Source organism: Sander lucioperca, chromosome 6 (assembly GCF_008315115.2).
Source record: "Sander lucioperca isolate FBNREF2018 chromosome 6, SLUC_FBN_1.2, whole genome shotgun sequence".
In the NCBI taxonomy this organism is placed as follows: Eukaryota; Metazoa; Chordata; class Actinopteri; order Perciformes; family Percidae; genus Sander; species Sander lucioperca.
The window spans coordinates 1,986,643-2,013,614 of NC_050178.1; the positions used below are offsets into that span (position 1 = coordinate 1,986,643).

General features: G+C 41.1%; 1 protein-coding gene across 5 annotated transcripts in view; it reads right to left on the bottom strand.

The window, feature by feature from the left end:
- The window catches only part of col7a1 (collagen, type VII, alpha 1), a 63,486-nt gene that overhangs the window by 14,833 nt on the left and 21,681 nt on the right, over positions 1-26,972 (bottom strand). For 4 of the 5 annotated variants that reach the window (XM_036002283.1, XM_036002285.1, XM_036002286.1 and 1 more), the window contains exons 27-98: positions 26,681-26,850; positions 26,338-26,376; positions 26,133-26,159; positions 25,993-26,037; positions 25,755-25,874; positions 25,606-25,677; positions 25,328-25,363; positions 25,189-25,242; positions 25,004-25,078; positions 24,756-24,869; positions 23,276-23,302; positions 23,123-23,176; positions 22,923-22,985; positions 22,774-22,833; positions 21,771-21,806; positions 21,643-21,687; positions 20,694-20,729; positions 20,545-20,589; positions 20,383-20,418; positions 20,206-20,241; positions 20,058-20,090; positions 19,878-19,949; positions 19,708-19,764; positions 19,463-19,498; positions 19,287-19,367; positions 18,708-18,743; positions 18,422-18,466; positions 18,236-18,307; positions 18,053-18,097; positions 17,928-17,963; positions 17,739-17,780; positions 17,535-17,615; positions 17,340-17,375; positions 17,186-17,221; positions 16,839-16,919; positions 16,688-16,723; positions 15,886-15,957; positions 15,670-15,714; positions 15,271-15,306; positions 14,688-14,723; positions 14,067-14,171; positions 13,909-13,974; positions 13,358-13,393; positions 13,231-13,266; positions 13,088-13,135; positions 12,943-12,978; positions 11,670-11,792; positions 11,269-11,478; positions 11,150-11,185; positions 10,984-11,028; positions 10,733-10,849; positions 10,558-10,629; positions 10,345-10,389; positions 9,418-9,453; positions 8,245-8,280; positions 8,114-8,158; positions 7,976-8,008; positions 7,778-7,840; positions 7,611-7,646; positions 7,036-7,116; positions 6,786-6,854; positions 3,339-3,374; positions 3,091-3,150; positions 2,958-3,002; positions 2,840-2,875; positions 1,473-1,508; positions 1,328-1,387; positions 1,086-1,211; positions 925-996; positions 647-682; positions 496-555; positions 339-383 (exon numbers count right to left, since the gene is read on the bottom strand). In XM_036002283.1, coding sequence (XP_035858176.1) covers positions 339-383; positions 496-555; positions 647-682; positions 925-996; positions 1,086-1,211; positions 1,328-1,387; positions 1,473-1,508; positions 2,840-2,875; positions 2,958-3,002; positions 3,091-3,150; positions 3,339-3,374; positions 6,786-6,854; positions 7,036-7,116; positions 7,611-7,646; positions 7,778-7,840; positions 7,976-8,008; positions 8,114-8,158; positions 8,245-8,280; positions 9,418-9,453; positions 10,345-10,389; positions 10,558-10,629; positions 10,733-10,849; positions 10,984-11,028; positions 11,150-11,185; positions 11,269-11,478; positions 11,670-11,792; positions 12,943-12,978; positions 13,088-13,135; positions 13,231-13,266; positions 13,358-13,393; positions 13,909-13,974; positions 14,067-14,171; positions 14,688-14,723; positions 15,271-15,306; positions 15,670-15,714; positions 15,886-15,957; positions 16,688-16,723; positions 16,839-16,919; positions 17,186-17,221; positions 17,340-17,375; positions 17,535-17,615; positions 17,739-17,780; positions 17,928-17,963; positions 18,053-18,097; positions 18,236-18,307; positions 18,422-18,466; positions 18,708-18,743; positions 19,287-19,367; positions 19,463-19,498; positions 19,708-19,764; positions 19,878-19,949; positions 20,058-20,090; positions 20,206-20,241; positions 20,383-20,418; positions 20,545-20,589; positions 20,694-20,729; positions 21,643-21,687; positions 21,771-21,806; positions 22,774-22,833; positions 22,923-22,985; positions 23,123-23,176; positions 23,276-23,302; positions 24,756-24,869; positions 25,004-25,078; positions 25,189-25,242; positions 25,328-25,363; positions 25,606-25,677; positions 25,755-25,874; positions 25,993-26,037; positions 26,133-26,159; positions 26,338-26,376; positions 26,681-26,850 — 4,190 coding nt within the window. Of the gene's footprint in view, positions 1-338; positions 384-495; positions 556-646; positions 683-924; positions 997-1,085; positions 1,212-1,327; positions 1,388-1,472; positions 1,509-2,839; positions 2,876-2,957; positions 3,003-3,090; positions 3,151-3,338; positions 3,375-6,785; positions 6,855-7,035; positions 7,117-7,610; positions 7,647-7,777; positions 7,841-7,975; positions 8,009-8,113; positions 8,159-8,244; positions 8,281-9,417; positions 9,454-9,735; positions 9,772-10,344; positions 10,390-10,557; positions 10,630-10,732; positions 10,850-10,983; positions 11,029-11,149; positions 11,186-11,268; positions 11,479-11,669; positions 11,793-12,942; positions 12,979-13,087; positions 13,136-13,230; positions 13,267-13,357; positions 13,394-13,908; positions 13,975-14,066; positions 14,172-14,687; positions 14,724-15,270; positions 15,307-15,669; positions 15,715-15,885; positions 15,958-16,687; positions 16,724-16,838; positions 16,920-17,185; positions 17,222-17,339; positions 17,376-17,534; positions 17,616-17,738; positions 17,781-17,927; positions 17,964-18,052; positions 18,098-18,235; positions 18,308-18,421; positions 18,467-18,707; positions 18,744-19,286; positions 19,368-19,462; positions 19,499-19,707; positions 19,765-19,877; positions 19,950-20,057; positions 20,091-20,205; positions 20,242-20,382; positions 20,419-20,544; positions 20,590-20,693; positions 20,730-21,642; positions 21,688-21,770; positions 21,807-22,773; positions 22,834-22,922; positions 22,986-23,122; positions 23,177-23,275; positions 23,303-24,755; positions 24,870-25,003; positions 25,079-25,188; positions 25,243-25,327; positions 25,364-25,605; positions 25,678-25,754; positions 25,875-25,992; positions 26,038-26,132; positions 26,160-26,337; positions 26,377-26,680; positions 26,851-26,972 lie in introns of all 5 variants that reach the window. The other variant, XM_036002284.1, reaches the window with a different exon arrangement.

A 26,972-nucleotide genomic window follows, 5' to 3' on the forward strand; every position in this document is an offset into this window, starting at 1 on the left:
TACTCTGCTCTTGCTATAGCATCACCGTTTATTTACAAACAACTAACGTTTCCGTCCATCCGGACCTTCATCAAGAGTATTATTACTCTCAAAATACTCTTAAGGAGGAACCGAAACGTTAGTTGTTTGTAAAAAACGGTGATGCTATAGCAAGAGCAGAGTGCGGGTTTTGTTCCTTTGTGCCAAGTTGATGGTTTTTTCCAATGCACCTGCACAGAAGAATTTTTGGATGTGCAGAGTTGTTTCTTCAGAAAAATACAACACTGAAATAGACTTCAGTGGCTTTGTTGGTGTACGTTATGTTCCTGAGTGATGGATAAAAAAGGAAACACTTTTACCGTTGCCCCTCTCTCCCCATCCAAGCCAGCACGGCCCTCCTCTCCCTAAGACATGACAGACAGAAAAAGGCACTCAAATACCCTAGTTTCCATGATGCAGAGACAGATTCATATTAGATCACATCTTCAATGATACTCTGGTGTAACAATGTCTTACTCTCGGCCCTGAATCTCCTCTCTCTCCTCTGGGACCGGGGACTCCGACGCCAACTTCCCCCTGGCAACAGAAGTAATATGTACACCCTTCAAAAGAAATCCATTAACATCTAAGCAAGTAGACAGAAATATGTGTTGGCTTGGATAATCACCTTGTCCCCTTTGGCACCATTAGTACCAGGAGAGCCCTAGAAAACAAAGCATTGATCATATAAATCATCACTCATCTGTTTTTGTCCGTTTCACTTTCTCTGTCAGACCTTTTCTTTTTTTAAACTTGATTTTTCACAACTTAGGACACCATCCATAAGAAATCACCCAAAAACAACCCAGAAGTCCAGCAGGGTCAAAATTAAGCCTAAATATGGCATACTTTTAGATGAAGCTAGCTAATAAATCACAGTGTAATAAAAACAGGATCTAAACTCACTGGCTGTCCAGGAGGTCCAGAAGGACCAGGGGGTCCGACATTTCCTGCACGGCCAGCAAAGCCTTGGAGACCCTGAAAATGAGACGTCAATAGTTAAAAATCAACCACATATAATCAACACAGAAAGCATACAGTATTGTGTAATCAGCGGCTCCACCAACCCTCTCCCCAGGTGGTCCAGGAGGTCCTAGTTGTCCAGTTTCTCCTCTCAGGCCAGATTGCCCAGCATCACCCGACTTCCCCTGCAGCCCCGGGGGACCAGCTGGACCAGGAAGGCCTGGATCTCCCTGAAATGAAGTCAAGAGTTAGGTTTTGACCTGTGGCAGATCTGATAAATCACACTAACTGATCAGAGAGGTAAAAACATAGATCATCCTATGCTTCACCACATGCTGTTACTCACCTTTAAACCTTGAGGCCCAACCCGACCAGGAGGACCTGCCAGTCCTATGCCCTTCTCTCCCTGCAACACACGTTTTGTCATAACTGTCACATGTACTGGGTTTGATTTTTAAGGCAAATTTAAAAATAAAACAAACATAGCATACCTTATCTCCTTTTGGCCCAGCAGATCCCTGTGCCCCCTGTGTGAAAAACAAATATGGGGTGTGAAAATAAGAATAACTAATGGAGATTTTTTTAATATCCATACCAATAATACATAATTGGAAAGAAAACAGAAACATTTATTATAAACTTTTTTTTAGTTTGTTTAAATTGTGTTATAAAAGTCTGCCCCCCAAATATCTGTTTGACATTCAGTATTATGCAGGTGAAGACACGTTCCATCAGTATTGGTGAGTACGGCTTGGCTGTCATTACACTAAATATGTCGTGTTAACCTCAAGGACGACAAATAATCAAACCCTTGAGCATCAGAGGAGATTGATCTGAGGTTAAAATTAAATAATTGGACTGACTTTAAAAGAGAAAAAGAGTTCAGAAAAAGAATACTAGTTTAAAATGTGTGTCACGCCACTAAAAAACAACTAGGATGAGTAATAAGCGGATTAGTGCACAGGCCCTCCAAGCAGAATGCTTGCTAGAATGCTAAATATCAATATGCTGCACTTGATGATTTAAATATAAAATTCGGCGCTGGATGTTGTTGAGCAGTTACTCACGTCAATACAGTAAAAACAAGCAACCCCTTTTTTATGGCTCTAACAGCATATTGAGCTTACAAAATATTTATCAAGGATGTTCAATTAAAACTGTTAAAAAGAAATATCCCCCTGGCTATTACCTTAACCCTTAGCTATAATAACTACCTGAGGTGTGACGTCAATAAGTATGTGGAGCAGCTTTGTACTCTCATTATTATCTAATCTGATTATCTTTTGTACAGGACCTGTTGTGTTCTTGTCTGTGTATGTAAATGTTTTTGTAAAACCATTTCTGTAACATTTTATAAAAATTGTGGGCAATATGTTTGCCTTCTAAAATACCACTAAATAAATAAAAATGTGTCAAGAGTACAGCACTTTATTTAGTGTTTCATTGAGATCATGAAAAAGTAAATAAAACCAGGTCCTTGAATAAAAGAACACATTGGCTCAATAACTGATTAATTATAGTTCTCCTGAATACTTCAATTCAAAATAGATATAATCGAGAAGCTAACTCTTTACACACAGTTAAAAGTTATAGTACAAATATAAGCCATCTGTTGATTAGTAGACAGCTTGTCACATTCTGATTAAATTAAATTACACAGTATTAATGGTAGTGTAATGTTGGCATTAAACCTTCACTGACGATAGTGTTAGATGATAGTGTTAGACCTTTGGGAACAATGTGAAGATACACAAGGTACACAAAAAAACAAAACACATTCAGTAATATAACACCTGAGAGTCTGTTTTAAAAAAATACTCCAGAAAACAAACAGTGGCAGTGGAAGCTGATTACTTACATCCTCTCCAGGCTCCCCTGGTTCACCATCCACTCCCTAGTATGACGACAGATAACAGGATGTGAATATGTTGTGTTAACTTGAAGAATGTGTTGCTCTGCAGCATGATGGTACTCACTCGCTCTCCTTTGTTGCCAACAGCACCTTTGTCTCCCCTGTTACCCTGAAAGACATCAGTTATACGATACGTGTTAATGTGTCTCGTGGCACTGGCTAACTAGCCTTCAGTGCTAATGCTTTGTCAGACTCACCTTTTCTCCAGGTAGACCTCTCTCTCCAGCCATGCCTGGCAGCGTTTGACCATTAAGACCCTACATCAATCATAACCAGAAAAGTGATGTAAGCTGCATTCAGCTACTCTGTTCTGCATCCTCAAATATATTTTTTAGTCTTCCATTTCTGGACTAAGCTGCATTTATTGAATATGTAACCCACTTACATTCAATGGGGAAAAGTTATGCAAGTCAATGTAGCTATAATGCCTTTCAAAGTGACTTACCCTCTCTCCTTTCGGTCCAGGGGGTCCAGCCACAGCCTGTAAGAGTGCAGAATAATGGAGAAAATAATAGTAATTACCTGTGCAGCATAGTATGGGTTGTTCATGAAAAGACGTAAATGTATACTTAAAAGCCTTGGTATTCAAGTATCATATTAGCCCAACCATTAGCCTTTCCAGCTCTGGAGGATTAAGAGCCTTAATGTCTTTGGCAATGACTAAAAACTTGCTAGAGTCTTGACAAATCAAGGAAAGATATGCTGATATTGTCGCTGTGGAGCTGGAATATGCAATGTGTGTGTGTGTGTGTGTGTGTGTGTGTGTGTGTGTGTGTGTGTGTGTTTGTGTGTGTGTGTGTGTGTGTGTGTGTGTGTGTGTGTACAGAGCTGCTGAGCAGATGGGTTAAGTGTTGCCTGGTTATTCATCAAACGAGTGAACTCCCTGACAGTGTTACAATGGCTCTGTCCAAGGTGCTGAACCTGAAGCAGTCAGCAGTGAGGGAGCTGTTCGAGACACTCATTCATGTCAAGAGTAGAAGCAGCAGGAATGGCAGTGAATACAGAGTACCTGACAAGCAAGCTCCATCTTTGTGTCTTTTCCTCCGGGCACTGTTCTGCATGTAAACAGTGTCTGGAGCAAAAGACAACACTAGTGATCAGTCCCTGGCAATGAGGACTTTAAACTGTTGCCTAGTGGTTGAGACACATACAATATGTTGTGATCGCAACATCCCTGGTTCAATTCCAGCTGGGGAACCTTGTTACATGTCATACCCCTCTCTCTGATGAAAGTTACAATATGATAGAACTTCAGACAAAAGACTAATATAATATAAATGCTTTTAAAGCCACTCTAGCTACTCTAGCATGTAGCATGTGTGCTTAAGAACAGCTGCCTGGCTGCTGCCATACATTTGATACAGCCCATAGAGGCATCATGCAAAGGAACATGACAAGTAAACTTGTCATGTTTAAGTAAACTGTTTAAGTAAACTAAGTTTTACAAGTAAACATTGTGTGGAAGTAAAGAGCAACAAACACTACTGGAATCAATAAAGAAGTGTGAGAACCTCTTTTCAGACGACCACAAAGTAAAGCTGACAACATAGAAAATAGGTCTTTATAATAGTTAAAATAGTTTTTGTTGTTGTGGATGATCAGCCCCTTTCCGTGGTTGAATAAACATGTGTTTTGGATGCTTAACTGAACAGCTAAACACCCGTTCCACATCTGTACAAGCAAACCACTGAATTCCTATCAAAATGCTTAGAAAACATTGCAGTTTTCAGTTAACTAGCTAGTAAATGTGGTCATTATGAAATCTGGCAGCAAACCTGATAGACTCATGTTTTGCATTTCAAAAAGCTGCGCTCCAGGCTAAAAAGTTTGATTGCTCCTGGCTCAGACAAGGGGGAATGTGCACCACAGCAACAGCAAATTAAAGTACAGTGCATATCGTTTTACAGGATAAGGGTAGGTGCACTCATAGGTTATTAATAGTTTGCATTAAATGTGTTTGATTGGTGTTATATCTGCAGTGTAATGATATTGATATTGTAAATTTAAAAAAAAAAACTATATTAAGCCATGTCTAATCAAAAGAACAGAGATGATTTTGACTGTATGTGATGTGATGAGCCCTGCAGAATGAAAGTTATGAATGTATGTGACCTTCTCTGTCATTTTCAGTCACTGAGCTGAAATTTGGCTTAATTGAGATCCTCATCAGCAGAATTGGCACATACTTTGTCATGCTGAGCCAATCCCTATTAACAGATGTCTGCAGTCATTCAAATACAGACAACTGGCAGGCAATAATATTTCAGTGTCAATGGTAAGGCAGTTTCCATGTGAAGGCCAAGTGGCGCTGACGAATCACGGTTGAGCAGAGGCGAGATTTACTGTAATGTAGAAGTTCAGGTCACCTACTACAAGATACATACAATATGAACTGATACAAGTCAATCCCAGACCAGCTTGTGCCACCTGCAGACAGATGTTGACGTGAAAACTCATATTACTAGATGAGCAAATGCCAGAAGATTTGCTCTTTGAATGTCAATCAATAAAGTCGTATAACAGAGAAATCCTACCAAGACAGCTTGCACAGGAGGATGGAGCTCTTGTAGTACTGCCTAATCCCAGCTCAAAATACCCACCAAATGGCAAAGAATGTTTACACTAGTTATTTAATACACTTTGTAAAAGTTATGCGTGTCTCCTGATTCTGGCTAGCATATACAGTATATTGAGAGAAATGAATGAACATCAGATCTGTTCTCACTTTCAACAGCCCAAATAGCAGCTGGAGTGCTTTGGACATGTTTTCACTAGGACAGACTAAATGCATACACCACACCTAAACATTTCCTAGGTTAAAGGGTATATAGCCAACCCTATTGATTGCATATGTAGAGGCAAAAAAAAGAAACAGAAATAAGAGCACAGGCCCTATTACAGAAATTTGCAAACCTGTAAAACGCCATCCTCCTTATTTCAGTTTAGTATGACATTTTGGATTTTTGGAATTACAGAAACATGTTTCCTAACTGCATTTAGGGGGGAAAAAATCCCATTTTATCTTAGGATAACAATTAATAGAACCGTCCTAACTTAAAGGATTTCCTAAGTAAGGATGACATAGACCCTTTCCTAAATTAAAAATAACCACCAAAAATGGCAGCAGTAGCCTACTTTTGTTAGGTCTGTATGGCAATGACAATGAAGATGGGGAACAACATGAACACTGAAATACAGTATAATGATTAAAAGGCTACTCAAACCGCATGATGACGCTTTATATTTCGGACCATCTGGTGTAACTCCATCATAGCACGATGTCAGTGTGTTTGACGTTACTATGCAGAACAAACTTTTTGGATTCAATGACCCTTAAACACAGAGCATTTCTGCCTTGCCCATTGTACTGACTTTACTGGATTTAACTACAGGTTACTGATGGATTCCCTCATCAACAATAAATGACTATATTCTGATGTTTTCTGTTTGTGAGCTGTTTGGAGAGTTGGTCATGTTCCTCTCCCTTCAGCCTCCTGGGTCACACTGTTTCAGCCTACTCAGAATATCAGAGTTACAATATCAGTTCATAGAGACAGCGAACAGCAGCATATAACCAACTAACAGTGGGACTCCTGGACAACATTAAGAAGTGTACACATTGCAGGGGAATGTCTCTGGAGCACCATTTGGGTTACAGACAGCCTTCGGTGGACAAACAGCAGCCCAACCAAGGCCCTGAAGGAAGAAAACTCTCACAGTAGGAAGCTAATAATAGCTCTACAGAAATGATTTTTTGTATCACTTTTATCACTCACTTCAGGGAGCAAATCATTCTGTAGCTGGGATCATATCCAAAAAATCAACCACAAAACCAATTTCATTGACTGTCCTCTTAGCCAGAGGCTTCTCCCTAGACACAGCATGTTCTCACCTTCCCTGGGGGGCCGCTGTCTCCCTGCTCCCCCTTTAAGCCGGCCTGGCCTGGAGGTCCAGCAATGCCCTAAGGAACAAATTACAAATAACAACAACGAGGGGGACCTGATAAAACAGCACAGTGCACGCTAAACACTACATACACAGTCAACACAAACAATCAATACATGAAAACAAACACTGACACACACACACACACAAACACTGACACACACACACACACACACACACACACACACAATACACACCTGCTTTCCTGATAATCCAGGTATTCCATCTTTGCCAGGCACACCATCTCTTCCAGGGACCCCTGGTTTACCTGCTTCACCCTGAGGAGCAGAATATTCAACGTTTAATACGTGTGTAACCACAAGCATGTGCAGTCACGTTTACAAATCATCTAAAAAGATCTGTTTTCAATCCAGTGTCCAATTCACCTTGAACCCCACAAATGATCAATTGATATGGACCACTTTTACACTTATTTACACTATATTTTAATATATTTATTTTATAGTAGTCAGATATTATTGCACAAACAGCCAACTGTTTTCAACGACAATGAAACCAAGAAAATGGTTGTAAAAGAGTTGGTCACACAGTCAGTGAACATGACATGCTGAGAGGTTTGCTGGTTTTTCAGCTGAAGGTACAATAAAATGTTCTGAAGCTGCCATTTGTCAACAAAAGCTTGGTACACATTTAATTACCTTCCCATTTCAGTTATAATTGAAATTAATTCATTCATTCTTCAATTGTACACTTCCTCACTGTGCTCCACAGTGCAGCAACAGTAGCAGTCAGATCAGGATTGCATACTCACCACCTGGCCTGATAGTCCTGGAGGGCCCTGTGGACCCTGCAGGGAGAAATAAATACAGTGGTAAGAAGGAACACAATATGACACACACCATGAGATTTTAGATGAATTTCATGAGAAAACATGAAAGCAGCTTTTTTTCCTGAAGAGAAGTGGTGAAGGACACTTACTACAGCTCCGGGGGGACCTGGTGGTCCTGGCAGACCTGTGCTCCCTTGGGCACCCGGAGGACCCTGCAGACAGGAGAAATTAACTCACACTGCAGATTTAATTCTACAACTTCACTGTCTAGATTGTAAAGTGATAAGGCACTAGGGCAATTGAACCTATTGTCTAAAAGATGTAAAATACCAGTGGAGTGGTTTTACCTGGACGCCAACACCTGGCTCTCCTTGATTACCCTGTGACAGACACAAACCTTTTAGGACTTTGGCCAGAAAGCAACAAACAAAAGAATTTCAGAATACATGTCGTAACGGTAGCACACCGATATGTAGTTAACTCACTTTCACACCTGGTGGACCTGGAAGCCCGTTGGGACCCATGGGACCCTAATTGAAAACACACAACATGTAAACTGCTGTTGCTATGAGTCTGTGAATGTGGACGCATGCTTCGTCAAGTGTGTGATACTTACAGTTGGTCCCCTCATGCCAGTCTCTCCTGGGTTTCCCTAGAAGCAAAATATAAGTCACATACAGTATATTAATCATAAAATACCCCCCCACACACACACAAAACAAACAAACCAGATTGAACGTGTTGATTAGTAGGCTCTAGAGGTGCTGGTAGGCAAATTCTGTGTTACCTTTGGACAGAGCCAGGCTAACTGCTTCCAGTCTTTATGCTAAGCTAAGCTAACTGGCTGCTGGCTTCATACCTAACCAACAGATGTGAGAGTGGTATTGACCTTCTCATCTAACTCTCGGAAAGAAAAGCGAATAACTGTATTTTCAAAAATGTCGAACTATTCCTTTAAGCAACATATCCATGCATAAATAGGTTTATAAAAATGTAGCTCTTAAAAATAAATATATTACTTTATGTACTCATAATTGGACAACATGGATTTGCATAAATAATACACAGACTTGTCACTGATTGACAAATACAAAATACAAAAACATCTGGCTGACTAGTGACAACAGGTAGGACAATACAAACACAGAGGATCAGCAAAGAGACACATGGTAAGCTCTGAAAAATCAGTGCTGGGAGAGGGATAAGCACACAACAGACTGCAGGCACAGCTGCATGCACGATAAGCACACTCAAGCGAATAGACAACACAGTACTTTTTGGAGTACCAAATACCCAATTTCGTTCCCCTCTGCTATTGTACACTGCATCCTGGCGAGAGCTTCAGCTCAGTCAGCTGACTTCCTTTCATCTCCTCCAACAAATCAGCAGCGTTTAACATGTTTAAAAGCCAACTTCAAAAGTCAACTTGTGAGTTTGATGCGGATGCTTTTGGGTGGTCTTGATTCATATTTTATGAGGAGCCGATCAAGGTTTGACTCTTATCCCAGGCCCCAGCTTCCAGAAGGATGTTTCAAATGCGTTCAGATTATATGGTGACATTTGCCTGGGAGGTACATGACGATGTGTGGATCCTGATCATAGGTTGTTCTAGTCTCCTGTTTTTAAATGCGGAAACATCTTTCAAGCTATTTCCTGTCTAAACTAAAGCCCACTGGTAGCTCTAAAGCTTTGGTCCAATCCCCACTTGGATCCGATACCACAGGGACAGGTTCTCCCAGCCCTCCCTCCTCCAGAGCTCAAGCATGCCAGCCAGCAGCAGAGAACCTACCGGTCTGCCTAGAACTCCTGGGAACCCAGGCAAGCCCTGGAGAGGATGAAAGACAGAGGAAGGTGGATGACAGTAGGGTGGGGGGGGGGGGGACAAACAACACAGAAAAGGAAATGGACAGAGATAAGACAAATATGAGGAGAGAGGAAGTAAGAGAGTGAGGTGTTAGCCGCACAGCTGCAAAAGGTTACGGTCTAAAGATCTATGAAGCCTCAGCCCAAGAGGGGAAAAAGAGAGCTCCATCAGCCAACCAACAGTGGTTTGCTCTGAAGATCAAGACTAAGAGGAGGCCCCTTTGCCTGGTTACTGCTTACTCACTGGTTGACCTGGAGGACCAGCGGGCCCTGTTGGGCCCTGCTCCGACATGGAGGGAAGGAAAACACAAAATGTGAGGATGTGCTTAATATACCCCTCCTTTCCTTGCTTAAAATGTATTCCTGCATCCGACCACACAATCATGACATACAGCACATAATTTGTGTCTGGGCTTTTAGTGATCACTGTAAATACTACGGTAAGGAGAAAGATGAAACCTTAATGTGTCCTCTGATGTTAACTGGAATCTTGCTGGTTTAATTTCAAAAAAGCTGAGCAGGTGCATTTCGTCTTTTATATGTATTAATACTCCTATATTTACATATCACAATACTGTAAATTAGTAAAAACAAATATGCAATAAGCAAGAATATAATTAATTCATTATTAACTATATATGGTTGACTATATATAGTTATTCTCATAAGAAAAAAAACACACTTACCAAGTCTGTTGAAAGACATATACACTAAATAATTACTTATAAAGTGTCTCTAAACCAAGAAAGTAATTACTATATCATGCTCTATTAAAAAAACATATTGTCACCTTCACATTGAATAAATTCACATTCAGGCGTATAACTTCCAGTTACCAGTACTTCACACTTACCGGTTTCCCATCCTGACCAGGTTTTCCTGGTTCTCCTGGTGTTCCCTGAAATGACAAAACACAGATTGCTTCTTAGCATTTTTTTTTTTTTAAATAGTTTTTCAACATGTCTTGAGTATAGTAACATTCAGATCAAAATCAGATTCCCATCACTTTAGGAGTCTGTGATTATCACAATGTGCTAATCTAGATAACACCTGAGAGCCAGCTCACCTGCGAGCCGTCACGTCCTTTTTCTCCAGACTGTCCTCGGTCTCCTTTATCACCACGAGATCCTGCAAAACCCTGTAAGACACATCAAAAGTAGCTCATTTGCATATAGAAACATGTTACAGTGAATGGCATTAAAATATGACATTGTATTATTTGTATTATGTTCAAATCTTACCCGTTCTCCTTGAGGTCCCGGTGATCCTGCAGCACCAGGCTCTCCCTTCTGTCCCACAACTCCTGGAGGGCCTCTGACCCCAGGCGGACCAATCTGTACTGAGTCAGCAGATGCTCCCTACAGTACACACACACACACACACACACACACACACACACACACACACACAAAGCTAATGAATTCCATTCTATGTTCCGCGTATCTTATATTGACAAAATTTGGCTTAATAGCGAGGATAAGAAGGAGTTTACCTTTTGCCCTGGTGGGCCGGCTGCGCCCGTTTGCCCCATTGTACCCTGAAAAACAGAAGAAATTCAAAGTTCAGCGTGGAAGTGTTTACATAAAACATGAATTTCTTCTCACTACCTTGATGCGAAGGACCAAAACAAACAATGTCAATGTGACATAAACACTTACAGCTTCTCCTTTGTCACCTTTCATTCCTCTATCCCCCTGAAATACAGACACATCATATTAGCAATCATGTTCAGTCCATGAAAAATCTTCATTTGTTTACCCAACTCTCCTCAACTCACCTTATCTCCAGGTCTTCCAGCCTCCCCCAGTTCCCCAGCTCGCCCAGGAACTCCTGGTATTCCTGGTTTGCCTGACTCTCCAGGTTGCCCTGGGGGTCCCTCTGGCCCTCGCTCTACAATGGCTCTACCTGGAGGACCAGTTGCTCCCACGGGTCCTCGATCCCCTTGATCTCCTTTTGCTCCTCTCTCTCCTTGAAAACCACGGGCACCCTGGTGCACAACAGGAAACGGAAAGAGATAAACAAATCCAATTTTTAAACTGAATTATGTTGATTAGACATTTTAATAAACATCAAAGTGTAGTGCACCATCTGGACTTGCTATGATCTTCCGGCTGGCCTTCATCAAGTTTTTTTTTAATCTTTCCTGTAAGCTTCCAAGATGCCCTTAGTCATACTTACATCTGCACCAGATGGTCCTCTCGGTCCAGGTTCGCCCACGTCTCCTTTTTCACCTTTCGCCTTTGGCACTGTAGGAGTCAGTGGTATGTCCTTCCTGTCCACAAGCACCTTCAGATCAGACACCTGTGTGGAGGGAGGACAAGGGGAAATGGTTGACAAGAGCTTCATAACTTTTGGCCACAGGTGCCTTTCTGTGAAATATTTTAGAGACCAAAATCAATTAGATTGTATCTCATTAGCTGGATAATTGCTTGTGATTACAAGCAATTCTCCAGTTTCTATTTCCACATGCTCCACATGAGTCCAAAAATGGTCTAATGGTCATTTTACAATTTGCACAAACCCTCTGAAATAGCTGGTTGTACTTTGAGGGATAAAGATAGATCTGCTAAGGAATACTAAATGAGGTTAGCAAACTGTCCACACTGTCAGGGTGACGTTATTCTAAGAATATATCTAAGAATTCTCGTCTGTCATTGGTCACGTCTATGAAATCAAGCCCCACATGCTGCTGTGTGTTTTAACTACTTGCAGTCCTATTTTTATAATGCCCAATAAACCAAGATCCAATCCTATATTTGACCATTAAAATTCCGTTTCTCGACTTTTACTGACTGAAAAAAATGATTGTCAAACTAAGTGACAAGGTACATACATGTACATACACATACATCTGGAGGCTGTAAATGGCATGATGACACTTGCAAGAACAAATGGACAAATAAAAACACTTTGCACGTTCCAGGGCATTATGGTAAAATATTCATCCAAATATCCATAATAGATACAGAAATGATGTGAATGAAAATGGTCTTACTGTTCTTATGGTAATCTACAGTTTCCAAATGTATTTTCAATTAACTCCACAACACAAATTAATTTTGATATTTAAAATATGACTAATACACATATCTGACTACTAACCTGGACCATTCAGGTATAGGGTTAGAGTGGGAAAGTAGTTATACGCACATTACAAGGTGCAAGGCTTTTGGAAATAAGCAATGATGAAGAGAGTAACAATCAAAAGTTACTCTTCATCAACACAGACAGACATTTCGATCTCAGAAGGAACGTCAAGCTAAAACCTGCTCATGTTTAAATCCAACGTGAAGGTGTATCTTTTGCATATATATATATATATATATATATATATATATATATATATCCCCTTTATTGACATAAAATACTGAAGACTACACCTACACCTTTAAAGGCTCAACAAACAAAAATCATTACATTTCTAATCTTAATTGTGTGGCAGTCCACATACCAGAATGCCAAAGTTGGCCAGAGCCTTCTGTACATCCTGGTAAGAGAAACACACAAACACCAGTCAACAGAGATGAACAATATTGACAATAAATGATTCCACAAGTCCCAGTTGAATCATGACAGGTGATGTGCTGACGTCTTACCACTGCTGTCCCAGGTTTGCCCTGTGCCCCGTCCTCTCCCGGGTCTCCCTGCCAACAACAGGAAATCAAGGTGTCAACACAAAACAAGTGAAACCTCACTCACGTCACCCTTGCAATACAAGAGGGAAGGAAGATTAACTTACAGCATCACCTTTGAGGCCAGATGGACCTCTTTCCCCCTGGAACAAAACAAGTTCGAAGGTCAAAGAAACAGCTAAGTAGTTACTAATCTAAAGCAGACTGAGATATATACAGACATCTACGACTTACTCTAGCTCCCACAGCTCCAGGGATCCCAGGTACGCCCTGAAGGACAGAGCAAGGACAATGATAAAAACATCAACAGATAAGACTCTGTGTGTGTGTGTGTGTGTGTGTGTGTGTGTGTGTGTGTGTGTGTGTGTGTGTGTGTGTGTGTGTGTGTGTGTGTGTGTGTGTGTGTGTGTGTGTGGTGGGGGGACAGACACAAGGACAGATATAGATAAAACAGTTTGCTACTACATGTGGGAGAGCGATGCTGCTGGGCACAACATGATCACACAAGAGCTAAATATCAGCTCGAGCTTTCTAGCTGATGTTTCTGTAAAATGACCTTTTCTATGATAGTATGCAAAAAGAAACACAATCATATGAAAACATAATTACATGCAGAGGATTTTATTTATGTTTATAATGATTCTTATCTTCCATTAATGCACATTAGCCTGTGGAAGTCCATGTCATTCATAGCACAATACAATACGCTTCAGGAGAAGTAGTGACTGTAATATGCATCTAATTAATGTAATTAAAAACAATGCTGCAAAGTCATGCATGCTCACAGGGGTTCCTGGAGGCCCCGGCGGGCCTGGGATCGGTGCCGCTCCATCTCCTTTAAAATACACCACCTGAGAAACAGGGACAGCGTATTGATTAGTAAAGATGACAAACTATCATTCCCAGTCATTATATATTTCAAATGTGTCGACATCATTTGCACCTGTCCGGGAGGACCAATGCTGCCAGGTACTCCAGGAGGCCCCACAGGGCCAGAAGGTCCGACAGACCCAGCAAGGCCCCTTTCTCCTTTCTGCCCGTCCCGGCCCTGGAAAACACATGCGATTGCACAACTGAGACTCTCTACACAGGGTGACTTCACTTGCACTATAGTAGAGGCTGAACTATGAAATCAAAGCAGGTGGCCGCTGCCACCCCTTCACTGATGTTCTAGAGATAATTAATGTGAATTTGCACATGAAAACAGCACGCTGACATTTGGTGCCTCCCTGGATTCCTCTCAGAAGTGGCTCCCTCTTAAAGGCTTGATCATTAGAGGCTAGTGAATTTATACAGCTGCTTCTGAGAAGCCTATTGATTCTGCAGTGAGTGAGAGTGTGATGGTAATGTCAATGGCAGAGCAAACTACAGTTGATAAATACACACTTGAGTGGGAAAGTGATGATCAGACAAGAAGGGAGGACAGCAGATGTGTAATAAAATAAAGTCAAGGATCGATACAGGAAGCAGGGGGGGTTGGGACAGGACAGGGCACAGCGTAGAAACAAACTGACAACAAAACACAAAAGAGATAATGATATAAAGGAGATTTGGAAAAACTGACATCTCTTCCAGCTGCTCCTGGTTCTCCTTTATCACCCTGCAGATTAAAGACAGCAGAGTCAGATTGACAATGAAAAACAGACATAATAAGCACAATCTTCATAAACAATTTTCTAAAAAGACCCTCGTCCTATCTAGCTAAAGTTTTGTTTGATTTCATTTTTAGTCAGTTTTGTTTGGTGTTTTTACATGAGGTGTGTCCAGTAGTATTCAAAGCACTGCAGACACTTCAAAATAGGGCTGTGCAATTATACCAATATTATATCGATATCGTGATAAGAGACTAGATATCGTCTTAGATTTTGGATATCTTAACATGGTAATATGGCATAAGGTGTTGTCTTTATTACAGGAACGTGATGTCCTTACCTGAATGTTCTAGCTGTTCTATTATTTGCCTTTAACCTCATAGACATTATTGATGATTATTTATCACACATGTTTTTGTGTGAATATTTTGTTAAAGCACCAAATGTCAACCCTACAATATCGCCGCAATATCGATAGAGGTATTGGGACAAAAATATCGTCATATTTGATTGTGAGTGCCAGATAACCGTATAAACTGACAAACAGCTACAAACCTTTCTCCCATCTTCACCTGGCACACCATCCTCACCCTGTAAGTCAAAACAAAATGTGTTACAGCCTCAAACAAACAACAAACCGAATAATGGCCGGTCTGCTGCAGGAGCACTAAGATAATTCAGTGCCACTGCTTTAGAGACTCACTTAAGACCAAGACAGCCATTATGCAGCAGAGCCTGAAATAAATGTCCTCACTGCTTTATTGTCGATGCCATTACCATATTAGAGAATGATGGAGAGACATGCTGCATTAAACAAGATTCATATTCTGACTGTCAGTGTTCACAATAAATATCAAAATTGTCAGTCAAGTCACTAATAAAATGTGCAACGTGTCATATTGCAGTATGTCAGGGAGAGTGGGTATTACAGTACATTCAAGATGCTGAAGTTACCATTTTGCCAGGAGAACCAGGTTTGCCATCTTCACCTGCTTTACCCTGAAATGTAACAAGGATTTACTCAACTGAGTAAATGTGGTCGAAAAGAGACTGAGATGTAAAGATACAAAATAATGGATGAGACTGGTGGAGAGACACGTAAATACAAAAATAAAAGTGTGTGTGTGTGTGTGTGTGTGTGTGTGTGTATGTGTGTGTATGTGTACTCACAGGTGTCCCTGCAGTGCCTGGAGGCCCAACAGGTCCTGGGGGGCCCTGTTCCCCTCTAAGTCCTGCTAAACCCTGGTAAATCAAATCAACACACAACACAGTGAATGGTTTAATCTCACTTTTATTCAGCATAAATGCCTGCTAAAATAAAACAGATTTGATTTGCACTCACATTTTGCACTGTATTGTGGGGATGTAAGGGCAGTTAAAAAGAGAGTTTGAAATGTATAATTTAGTAGATTGAAAGTGTAACACTTGGCAGACATGATAGAAATGGCAACTGCAATTTCTTTGGATGTACAGCAGCAGGAATACAGCTGTCATGTGTCTGGCACGTGAAATAGGAATAGGAAAAATAGGAAAAAACTCCTTTTCTTAAACTGTAGGTTGAGCAGTTGATGACTTTCAGAATCAATATTATGGTCAGTATTACATAATAGTCTCCTGTACCCTGGAGATGTCTCTTCCTACAGTCGGCTTATGCAACTGGCGACAGGAGAGAAGACTGAATTTTAACACCTCCACAGTGCCCTCTGCAGCACGTACATATAACGTGCACATAAGTGATTGCAATTCAGGGGCAGACTTCTTTACAGAAAATGGGTTTGATACAGAATAAGGTATATATATCATATTGATAATAATCATAGATAGATAATACAACTAACTACAAATCTCACTAAGGAAGTGAACATAACACAAAAACATCAGCATTTATTTCTATTTATATGATTACTTATAACTAATAAAAATCAGGGCATGGCATTTTTAAAACAACCACACAGGAACAAATTGTACTCACATCTCTCCCAGGATCCCCCTGTTTCCCAGGATCCCCCTGTAACACAAAGAAGAAACAAATACATTGTATCAGCTACACATTTTTCACCAAGTAAGGCTCTACATACAACATGTTTTAAAGTTCAGGGAGAAGATGGCATGAACTGAAGTACCCTCTGACCCGGTGGTCCAGCAGCACCTGGTTTACCATCCAGACCAGGACGTCCATCTAACCCGGACGTTCCCCTTTCTCCCTGATCACACAGATGTTTAGGGTTAGAAAACCACATGTACATTAAAACCTAGAGTAAAAGAACAGTTTAAGTGACTCAGTTTAACTTTTGGCCGTAAAGCCTTCCGCCAGCCCCTCTACACTACACTACATCCTACTGGGAATCTACTGCGTGGGAATGCGGCGGAATGAAGGACCAGTTTATTTATTTTCCAATATTGATAAAATGAGAAGGGTCAGTTGAGTAGGTGACACTGTGAGGACCAGCCACACTGTTTGATTTCAAACCTTCTCTCCAGGCGCTCCTCTTTCCCCTGTGTCACCCTGGAAACATTAGAAGTGAAAATTATGTAAATGTGTACGAAAGAAAATGATTCAGGTGCAGTATTTACATATATCTAGTTATGAGAATTGAAGAAGCAGTGACAGAAAGCAAACTCACTCTTGTGCCTGCAGGTCCCCGTTGTCCCTCAGGACCCTTTTAAAGACAGCAGGGAAAGAACAAGTCACAAAGGATCAGTCTTGCATACTAAACAACAGGGAAAGGGGTCAGCGTGCATAAAGATGCATATACTCTACGGTGGCTATCAGATGCTCGCAGAAGCATTTACAAATTGCAAGAATGAGGCTAACTCACTCGTAGGCCTGGGGCTCCGGGAGTCCCCGCTTCTCCTTTCAGACCTTTGCTACCGTGTTCTCCTGGGTCGCCAGCGTCACCCTGGAAATCACAATGAAGTAAGTTCTTTGTTTACCACAGTGTGTCTGTAATAACTGCCAATAAGACTGGATTTTGGGGGATACTTATTTCAACTCAGAAGTTCTTTACAGGTACAGTACATACCTTCTCTCCTCTCTCTCCTCTCAGCTGGCCCTGGACGTCCGCCTGTTAAAGGGAACAAACATGTATCAGAATTGGGTTGTAAGACGTTCTTTCAATGGTAAGAAGATGCTTCAGACTGTAGTTCCGAACTCTAGTTTGCCTATTAATTATCATTATGTTTCATTTTACAGTACAGTGTGACACACTCACCACTTTTCCTGGTGGTCCTGGAGGCCCCTGGGGTCCCTTGAAGATAAGAGTGAAATATGTGAACCCACTAACAATAGATATAAAGTTATATAAGCACTGTGTAAAAAATAAGGCAGACAACAAACCAGTTCTCCTTTCTCCCCTCTTAGTCCCGCGGGTCCAGGGCTGCCCTATGATCGAACACAGATCAATAAATATGCTAAGCAGCTGACCTTCCTCGATGTTTCTTCTCTCAGGGTTTCAGTGGAAAATAACAAGAGCCTATTAAAAATGCTATCTGTATGATGATACATAAATGTGCGCCTCACATTTCGTCCGGGCTCTCCTGGGTCTCCTATGTCTCCTTTCTCTCCTGCTCGTCCTGGCTGACCAGCCAGTCCCTAATGGGGGTCAATAAAAAAGCCCGTTAAAACCTTCCACTGATGTACCATGATAGTTTCAAAGTTTTAGATTAAAAACTTGACCGTAAAATGTGTCAAAGACACGCGCCCTACCCTCAGTCCTCTTTCTCCGGACTTCCCTGGGAGTCCAGACTCCCCCTAATGAAAAGCAAGTTTAAAACAAAAGAGACATTTGTGATCACATTAGTGACATGTACACACTAATCTTTATAAATAAACTATATAAATAATCTGTATATATATATATATATATATATACACACAACACACACAGTACACGGTCACACCAAATATTGATTTGATATAGATTTCTCTTCTGTGGACGTAGAGAGTGGACGTTGCGATGTTAGCATCAATAAGAGGAAGCGATCATACTTACAGGTGTGCCTTCGTCACCCTTCTCTCCTCTCTCCCCCTGTAAAACACAAGTATAAATAATTCCCTCATTTTAAATGGGAGGCAATCTTAATGGGGTTACATTTTCTAAATCTACAACATCGACTGAGTAGAGGGTTAGAAACATTATACGTAATCATTTGTGAGAATATTTCATGCAATGCACAGTGTTGTTTTTACCTCTAAATGGCATCATTACAAAGAGATGCATGTTGGAAGGAGCAGAAGAAAGCTTAAGAGGCGCACTGATTTAGGATTACGGCATTGAGAGCAACATGCAACAACAATAACTGCTTGACTAGGTTTTTACAATAGTACAATGTAGTGTCTTACTTCACTGGGTAAAGAAAGACGTGACAAAATGATTAGATCACTCGGGCTGCAACTAACAATAACGATTAGTCAACTATCATAAATAGCTGCCATTTAATTATCACTCAGCCATACTTCCTACTGTATATAGAGAATGCTAACAACAAGATATTGAAAAAAGGTGTGGGGAGTAGTTATTGTTGAAGAGGGAATTGTGTTACTTTTTACAGATTGCATACATCACTCTCACCTCTTTCCCAGGAGGACCAGGCTTTCCTGGGGTTCCTGGCCGCCCATTCTCCCCCCCCTCTCCTGGTTCACCAGGATCTCCCTAAAGAACAGTTAAAAGAGTTTAACAATAAAATAAACAGAAATAAAGAGAAAGGCTAAAAACATACCAAATAAAACACACAGCAGGCCTCTCACCTTGGCACCCGGCCTTCCATTGACACCAGCAAGTCCCTGAGGGAAAAGCACATGTTTTATGGATTTTCAGTTTCAGCAGTTATGGGGCATGACTTACACTGACAGGTGGCACAAGGAAATGTTTCATGAATAAGTGATGCTATTGTCTGGAATATACTGTATCACAGCAGCTGTAACATTATGAGCCATTGTGCCATTTGTTGTTCTGATAAAAATGTGTTACGATGACTCCAGTGTGAACTTACTCTCTCTCCTGGCTCTCCTTTAGGTCCAACAGCTGACCCTCCCGACCCTGAAGACCCCTTGCAAAAATGATAAAGAAGAAAACGTCATTTAGACAGATGTCAGACTGTAAGCACTGCACACACAAACAATTCCATATTTTCTAGGACATCATCATCCCCTGGTTGCTCACTTTCTCTCCTTTCTGTCCCGTCTCTCCTTTGTCTCCCTTCCCCCCCTCGGGACCAGCCAGGCCTCGGTCCCCCTGTGGGAGAACAGCAAAGGAGAGGAAACCCATCGGAGTGAAGGAAAAGTGAGCTCTGTTAAAATGTTAAAATGAAACGTTTCACAAGAACAGAATTTGATAGCGTACCTGGTCCCCTTTCTTCCCGGGCAAACCAGGAGCCTGGATGATTTGAATAATAAAGTAAGGACTCGTCATCACAGACAAAGACTGACACAAACATTAAGTCCAAAATGAAAGGACAGATAAATTATTATATGTCAGGATGATAACTCACACTTCTGCCGGGCTCCCCGCGTGCACCTTCGTTTCCCTGGGAACAGACAGGTGCAATTGTTGTTTCATCTTTGCTCGGAAATTCATTGGATCCGATTATGAAATGTTCTGTGTTGGAATCACGTTCCTATTGACCTGCTGCTTCTCTTATGATTGCAGTTAATTGAATCAGTCTCACCTTTTCCCCTGACGCTCCACTGGGCCCTGGTAAACCCTGATGACAAATCAAGACTCATTCATGACACTCTCTATGCATTTATAAACAGACCATGCAGCAAATATGAAACAATAAGACACACTGATGTCATTAGCCAACACTGCATGGCAGTCTTTCACTCACTCTCAATCCTGGTGTTCCTGCGAGACCCGGCTTCCCTGGGTCCCCCTGCGAGACAACATTATTCAGACATCAGCACACAATCCCACTGAAAGGATGTCAACAGTTGAATTCATTTAAATTAAAAACTAAACCAACATTGCTCTACTCACTCTCTCCCCAGTTTCACCAGCTGGTCCTCGCTCCCCCTGCAAAGAGACACATGTGGCTGTTGTAACTGGAGTCTGTCCACAGGTCTTGTTCTAGATTCTAAGATTCTCTTCTTTGATTGTCTGACTTACTATGCAAAATGACATTGGATTTATTTATTTTACTCATTATGTTTAAACCTGTGGTGTCGGCCGTGGATGCTTGTTTGCTTAAGTAGTTTGTGTCTTTGTGATGTTTTTCCAGTGTCTTTTCTTGCACTGATCAGGAGTAGCGTTCCTAATTTCATTGTATTCTGTATTCAAGCTTTCTATTCCATTCTATCTTACAGGATTGGGTGACTGATCTTAGTGTATACAGTACAGTATGTAACTTATAAAATGATCATGTGTGTCACTGTAAATGTGCTATAGTTACTTGGAATGGTTTGTTGCTGGCGATTGTTAGAGCTTCTCAACTTGCATGTGGTCTTCTCCAAATAACTACTATGCCGGGAAAATCGAGGGATTCCTTTTATATACCAGCCATTACCACTCATTGTGCACAGCTATGAACATAATCTTGTACATACAGACATCCATCTCATCCAAAAAAAACATTACAGCTGCTTTTCAGTTCAGGTAAAACAAGTTCTCTGCAGTATATTCTTTATTGGATTAAAGTAAAGTAAAGTAAAGCAACAGCCTGCTGTGTCTCCACCCACATTTATTTACTTAAACTTTTCAGACCTATGTGAGCTTGAAGAGATGCAAACCTGGCTCAGCAAGATTATTATCATCGCATTTTGACCATTTCATTTTGTTGAAATTTCATGTGCTCTTCCCTGTGGTAAAATGTACTACTTAACCTGGTGCCACACCTGTAAATATGGACCATAGTCATTTAGACCACACACACACACACACACACACACACACACACACACACACGATGTACTTTCATCATGTGACTCACCCTGTCTCCCTGTGATCCAGGCTCACCTGGCTGTCCTCGGTCACCCTATCAGAATAGAGAATGACAGAGGTCATTCCTCTATAAACAACTTACAAAAGAAGTGATTTTTTTTTTTATCTTTATCTTACCTTTCCACCAATTTCTCCTGGAGGCCCACGGGGACCCTGAAAGACATGAGCAAAATGCTTGATCATAAATGTATTACTTCCATCAAGGTTATGTTTTAGTCCTGTTTATTTTAGTGTTTCTGTGTTAGTAAGCAGGACATCTCAAAAATGACATTCAGTGACAAGACAGGTTTCAGTGCAAGTTGGTGGATAGTTGGGCCATGGCCTACAAAAGAACTTAAAGGCATACTATGTAACTTTTCTCTCTTCGGTCCCCCTACAGGTTGTCTCATTGGAACTATAGCCACGCAAGCTGTAGTTACAATGAGACAACCTGTAGGGGGACCGAAGAGAGAAAAGTTACATAGTATGCCTTTAATGTTTTTTCTTGTGAAAGCACCACCATGTGGGCATTTAAAAAGCACTTTATACCTTTGCTCACAACTCCTTAATTGTGAGGAAAATAAGCATAATTCTTTTTTCCTTGGTCTAACATGTATCTATCCAAATAGGCCACAGATCCTATAACATGCATTCTGCCACTTTATCCATATTTAACAAATGCAATACATATCATACAGAATGTGCATAACCCTGAAAAAGTTATTAATGTGTTTTTTTTATTCCACAGCACTTTCCTGTAAATGTTTGACAAATGGTTATATAGCCTATTTGACATAAAGCAACTTTGTGAGATCCTGCAAAATGATGGCATTCTGCCTATAGGTGGCGCTACAGCATCATGATGAATTCAAAAGACCACAACATAATTGCCATTGGTCTCACTTGAAATTGGGAGAATAATCATTCTCTACAAATTCTAGAAGAGGATTTAGGTATTCTTCAAAGATTTGTGTGATTGTCTGTTAGTACACGATACAGATCTGGATCCAGACTTACATCAAAAGTTCTGAAATTGCGATGGGTGCAACGAGGATTGTGCAGGCGTCGCAGACTTTGAGATTGTGCAAAAAATTGTTTCATTATCGTGACATAATCTAAAATTGCTGTGTGTTCGACCTACCCTGTCCCCAGGCTCTCCCTGCCTGCCTGGGGGTCCCGGCGCCCCATCACCACTATCGCCCTGAAAAACAACCACAAGTGATTACAGTACTCTGGGATAAACACCCCACATGCTCAAACACTCAATAAACTAGATCAATCTGCAGCTACCTTGTCTCCTTTGATGCCCTGTGGTCCTGGTAGCCCTCTAGGACTCTGAGCCCCTGGAGTACCCTGATAATAAAAATGCAATTAGTAAATGTAAAATTCCCCCCCACACACACACACACACACACACACACACACATGAACACTGAGTTCATCTGCAAACTAAACATGTCAGCACAATGGCAGTGATTGACAGTGCTTACTGGGGAGCCCTTCTCGCCCTTCACGGGCACCCCGCTGCCGACTCCTGGAGGTCCCTGTCGGCAAAGAGAGATAAGAGCTGAGAATCATTATGCTTGCATGCTTCTTGGGATATTTCTGCAGTGAAAGGACAAGCTGGTGATGGTGTGACTAACCCGTTCTCCTGGGCTGCCCTTGTCTCCCTGAAGAAAGAGAGAGACAGAGAGAGAAGATGCTGAACACTGTTGTTGAGAAAGGTCTCTCTATGATAACCCAAGACGTTGACGTGCTTACTCACAGGTTGATACACAAACAAGCAACCTCGCCTCTCGGCTACTCCATATAGTATCTCAACATCAAGGCAAATTAATAAAAAGGAAAGCCAATGAGAACACAGTACCAGGAGTAAAACTAAATTATTCTTAGTTAGACCTAAGTAATTGGTCATTATTTTTAATCCACATAAACCATTGCTTTCATTACTGAGGAATTAAAAAACAGCTGTAATGCTTGTTTGCTGGGAATGACAATCAATACTCAGAATAATTGTGATTCATTCAAGTTTCCAGATAATCTGTCTTCACAGATATGTACTAGAAATACCATCAGTATCCATCTCAACTATTAAATATCAAAATTGTTTATTTTTGGATGCAGTGGAAACTATAGAAAGAGATAAGTCTGTATGCAGTCCTCTTTCTCAAATGACAGGAAAATATGCCTTTTGAAATTTTAATTATACACTAAAAATGATATTGTGTAACAAAAACTACCCCTAAAGTCTCAGCTTTTCTGGCACATATAGCAAATGATTGAGCCTCCACTGAAGGAATAACAAAGTGGCTCAATGCTACCACCATGTGCATTAGTCTAACAATTACAGTTTCCTCTTAAGACTCCATTGAGAATTAAAGTCTCTTTCATTAAAGTCTCTAAAAGACTTCAAGAAAACTGAGGACAAGTTTTAAATGAGATGCAACTGTATCAAAGATTTCAAAACTGTATTTGTTACTACAATAATCTGATTAGAGTGCAGTGGATGCCTAGTGGACATCACACCATTAACATAACAAAAAGACAAAATATGTTTTTAAAACAACAGAATTGTCTATTTATTTGAGACTGTAAAATGGGTTCTTGTAAATCTAATGTCTGGAAAAACTTTAGCATAAAACCTGAATATTTAGGGTGCCAAAGCAAGTTTTCATGTATTTAGCCCCAAATGGCAGTGAATAATTTAAAATTCAGTTTCCATTATGTATCATTAGATTAGTAAACTGAACACAGCATACTCGTGTTTACCTACTCAGCTGGTCCATATGTCACTCTAAAAGGCCAAAGGGATGACAGCAGCAACTGATCTAACATCGGTAAATCCAGCTTTATCAGGACAGAAAGATGCTCACGGCAGTTTCAAAGACAGCTTGTGTTTTGATTGTGAGTTTTGATTCATCACTTGCACAACATCAGAACAGGTCTAGTAGAGTGAATTTGATCTCAGTTAAGGAGTGATGGAACGCTCTCTGTTACCGGCCCACTTTTTGGCTTTGAGACAGGTGTATTTTCAAAAGAAACTCTTTAAATGCTGATAGTACTGTATACTAAATTTACTTTCTAAATCAAGTGGAATGGGGAGAAGCAGGCGAGGAGGCTAACCTTGGTGGAGATTCCTGGTGTTCCTGGTAAACCTGGGCGACCATCCTGACCAGGTGTCCCTGAATCTCCAACAGCACCTTTCATCCCATCGCTGCCTGGCCGGCCAGGAGTACCCTTAGTACACAAAACAAACACTGGTTAGTGTGCAGGGTTTGTGCGAGTAAGGCCCACTGTGGGATTTAGGATAAACATGGCCATATACAGCAAATTTAGGATTGGGGTCAAAGTCACTCCAGTTTGTTTCTTACCGGTATTCCCGGGATGCCTGCCTCTCCTTTCCTCCCTGGAAGACCCCCTCCTGAAATTGTTGAGCCTGGTTCACCCTGAAGCATCAGCAAAACACCATGAACACACAAATCCACTTCCCATATCATTTTGTTCTCTGTCTCTGAGGTGGGTTAGGAAAAAGCTTAGAAATGATCGCTTAGCTCACCCTTTCACCTTTACTGCCCTTTGACCCTTGTAGCCCTGTCACACCTGGTTCACCCTAGAAAAATAGAAAAACACTTAGGAAGCATTGTACTTCATATTCAAATATCCACCAAACAACTCTGCAGGTCAGAGTTACTTACTGGATCTCCTCTGATACCAGGTAGGCCCTGTGAACCCTGCAGACACAAAAACATAAATTTTGTTGGCTCTCTGCTAGTCTCACATTGCCAGAGCTATCTCCACAGTGCTGTGAAGTAAGGTCTGGATACAGAACACATACATTCTGGGATAGGAGAAAAAAAACATTCTGGGTTGTTTGCATTTCGTTAAACAAATCACAATTGTTTTGGGCTGCACTAAGCTCCGGACACAGTGGCGGTGGCTCTCAACACCGGGGGATTCTGGTCCCTCTACTCACCGGGACTCCTGCATTTCCAGGGGAACCTGGTCGTCCCGGCAATCCTGGATTTCCATCAATGCCAGGAAAACCCTAAACACGAAACAAACTTAATTCAGTCCTGATTGGGGAAGTTTGTATAGTTTTGGTATGGGCTTAGCTGTACTCACTCTCTCCCCCTTTTCTCCTTTCACCCTGAATGGGGGGTCAGTAGTGATAGTTTGGCCTGGTGGACCTGGGCGTCCTTCAGGTCCTCTGGGGCCTTCCCTCCCAGGCACACCATCACGACCCTACCACCCACACACACCCACACACACACCCACAACATTAGTACTGTATGTGCAATCAATAGTATTTGGAAAAATCAGTACATTGCTTTTAATAGGTCATTGTTAATGAAGGACTCACAGGATCTCCCTTTTGTCCATCTACACCATCTCTGCCTCTCTCACCCTGTGGAGTCAAACAAAAACAAATGGCACCTTAAAAGCTGAAAATACATGCTACAAGGAAAGTGGTAAAACATTTAGCAACTTCCTGCACTGTACCTTCTCTCCACGATCTCCCTTCTCACTCTAAAAGAAATTGGAAAGATTAAACTTAGAAATCATACAGTAGGGAGGAGGAGGAGCCAAGATAATATCAGTCATCAAATCTATAGTACGTTCATCAAAGCCAGTCTGTCCAATAAACTATTATTAACACAGGTTCAAAGGTTTCACAACAGTATGAAAATATAGTTAGAGAACTCACCTCAGGGCAATGAATGATACACTGCTCTGGACCTGGACCCTAACGAAACAAGGACAGAAACATTAGGCTGAGATGAGAGAGTTTTTTGTATTATATATGTCTTTATTAAAGTAATTACATGCCATTTCCATAAAAAAGTCACAAAATACCATGAAAAACATTTGTTGGAACCTGTGTTCATATGTTACATTTGTTTGTCAATTTGCTGAATTAAGATAGGAAAAATGTGTTGTTTTGGTCTTGGTCATTACTATTTTAATTGTATACAGAATGTCATGCCTAGCTTGAAAAAACGTTTTATTGATTATAAAACAAAACATGCTTTTTTCAGGTTTCTTCTTACCTCTGGTATTCTGGCAATGCCACAGAGCAAGTCTGCCAGATCAGTATATACGGTGTCCAACTGTGATGCATCACGAGTGTACAGGATGTTTTGGGTATTGCCGTCTGTCACTGCCCGGCGCAGCTCCTCGGTATTTGCCTGGTCTATACCCACCGCTAACACTGTCACACCTAGCAGACACACACGCGCACACACACACACCAAAAAAAAAAATGTCTCACAGAACAGAGGTGGATTTTTGGATTTGTATGTGTAGTATACGAAGAAGACTGTCAGTGTAAAGAATGTATTA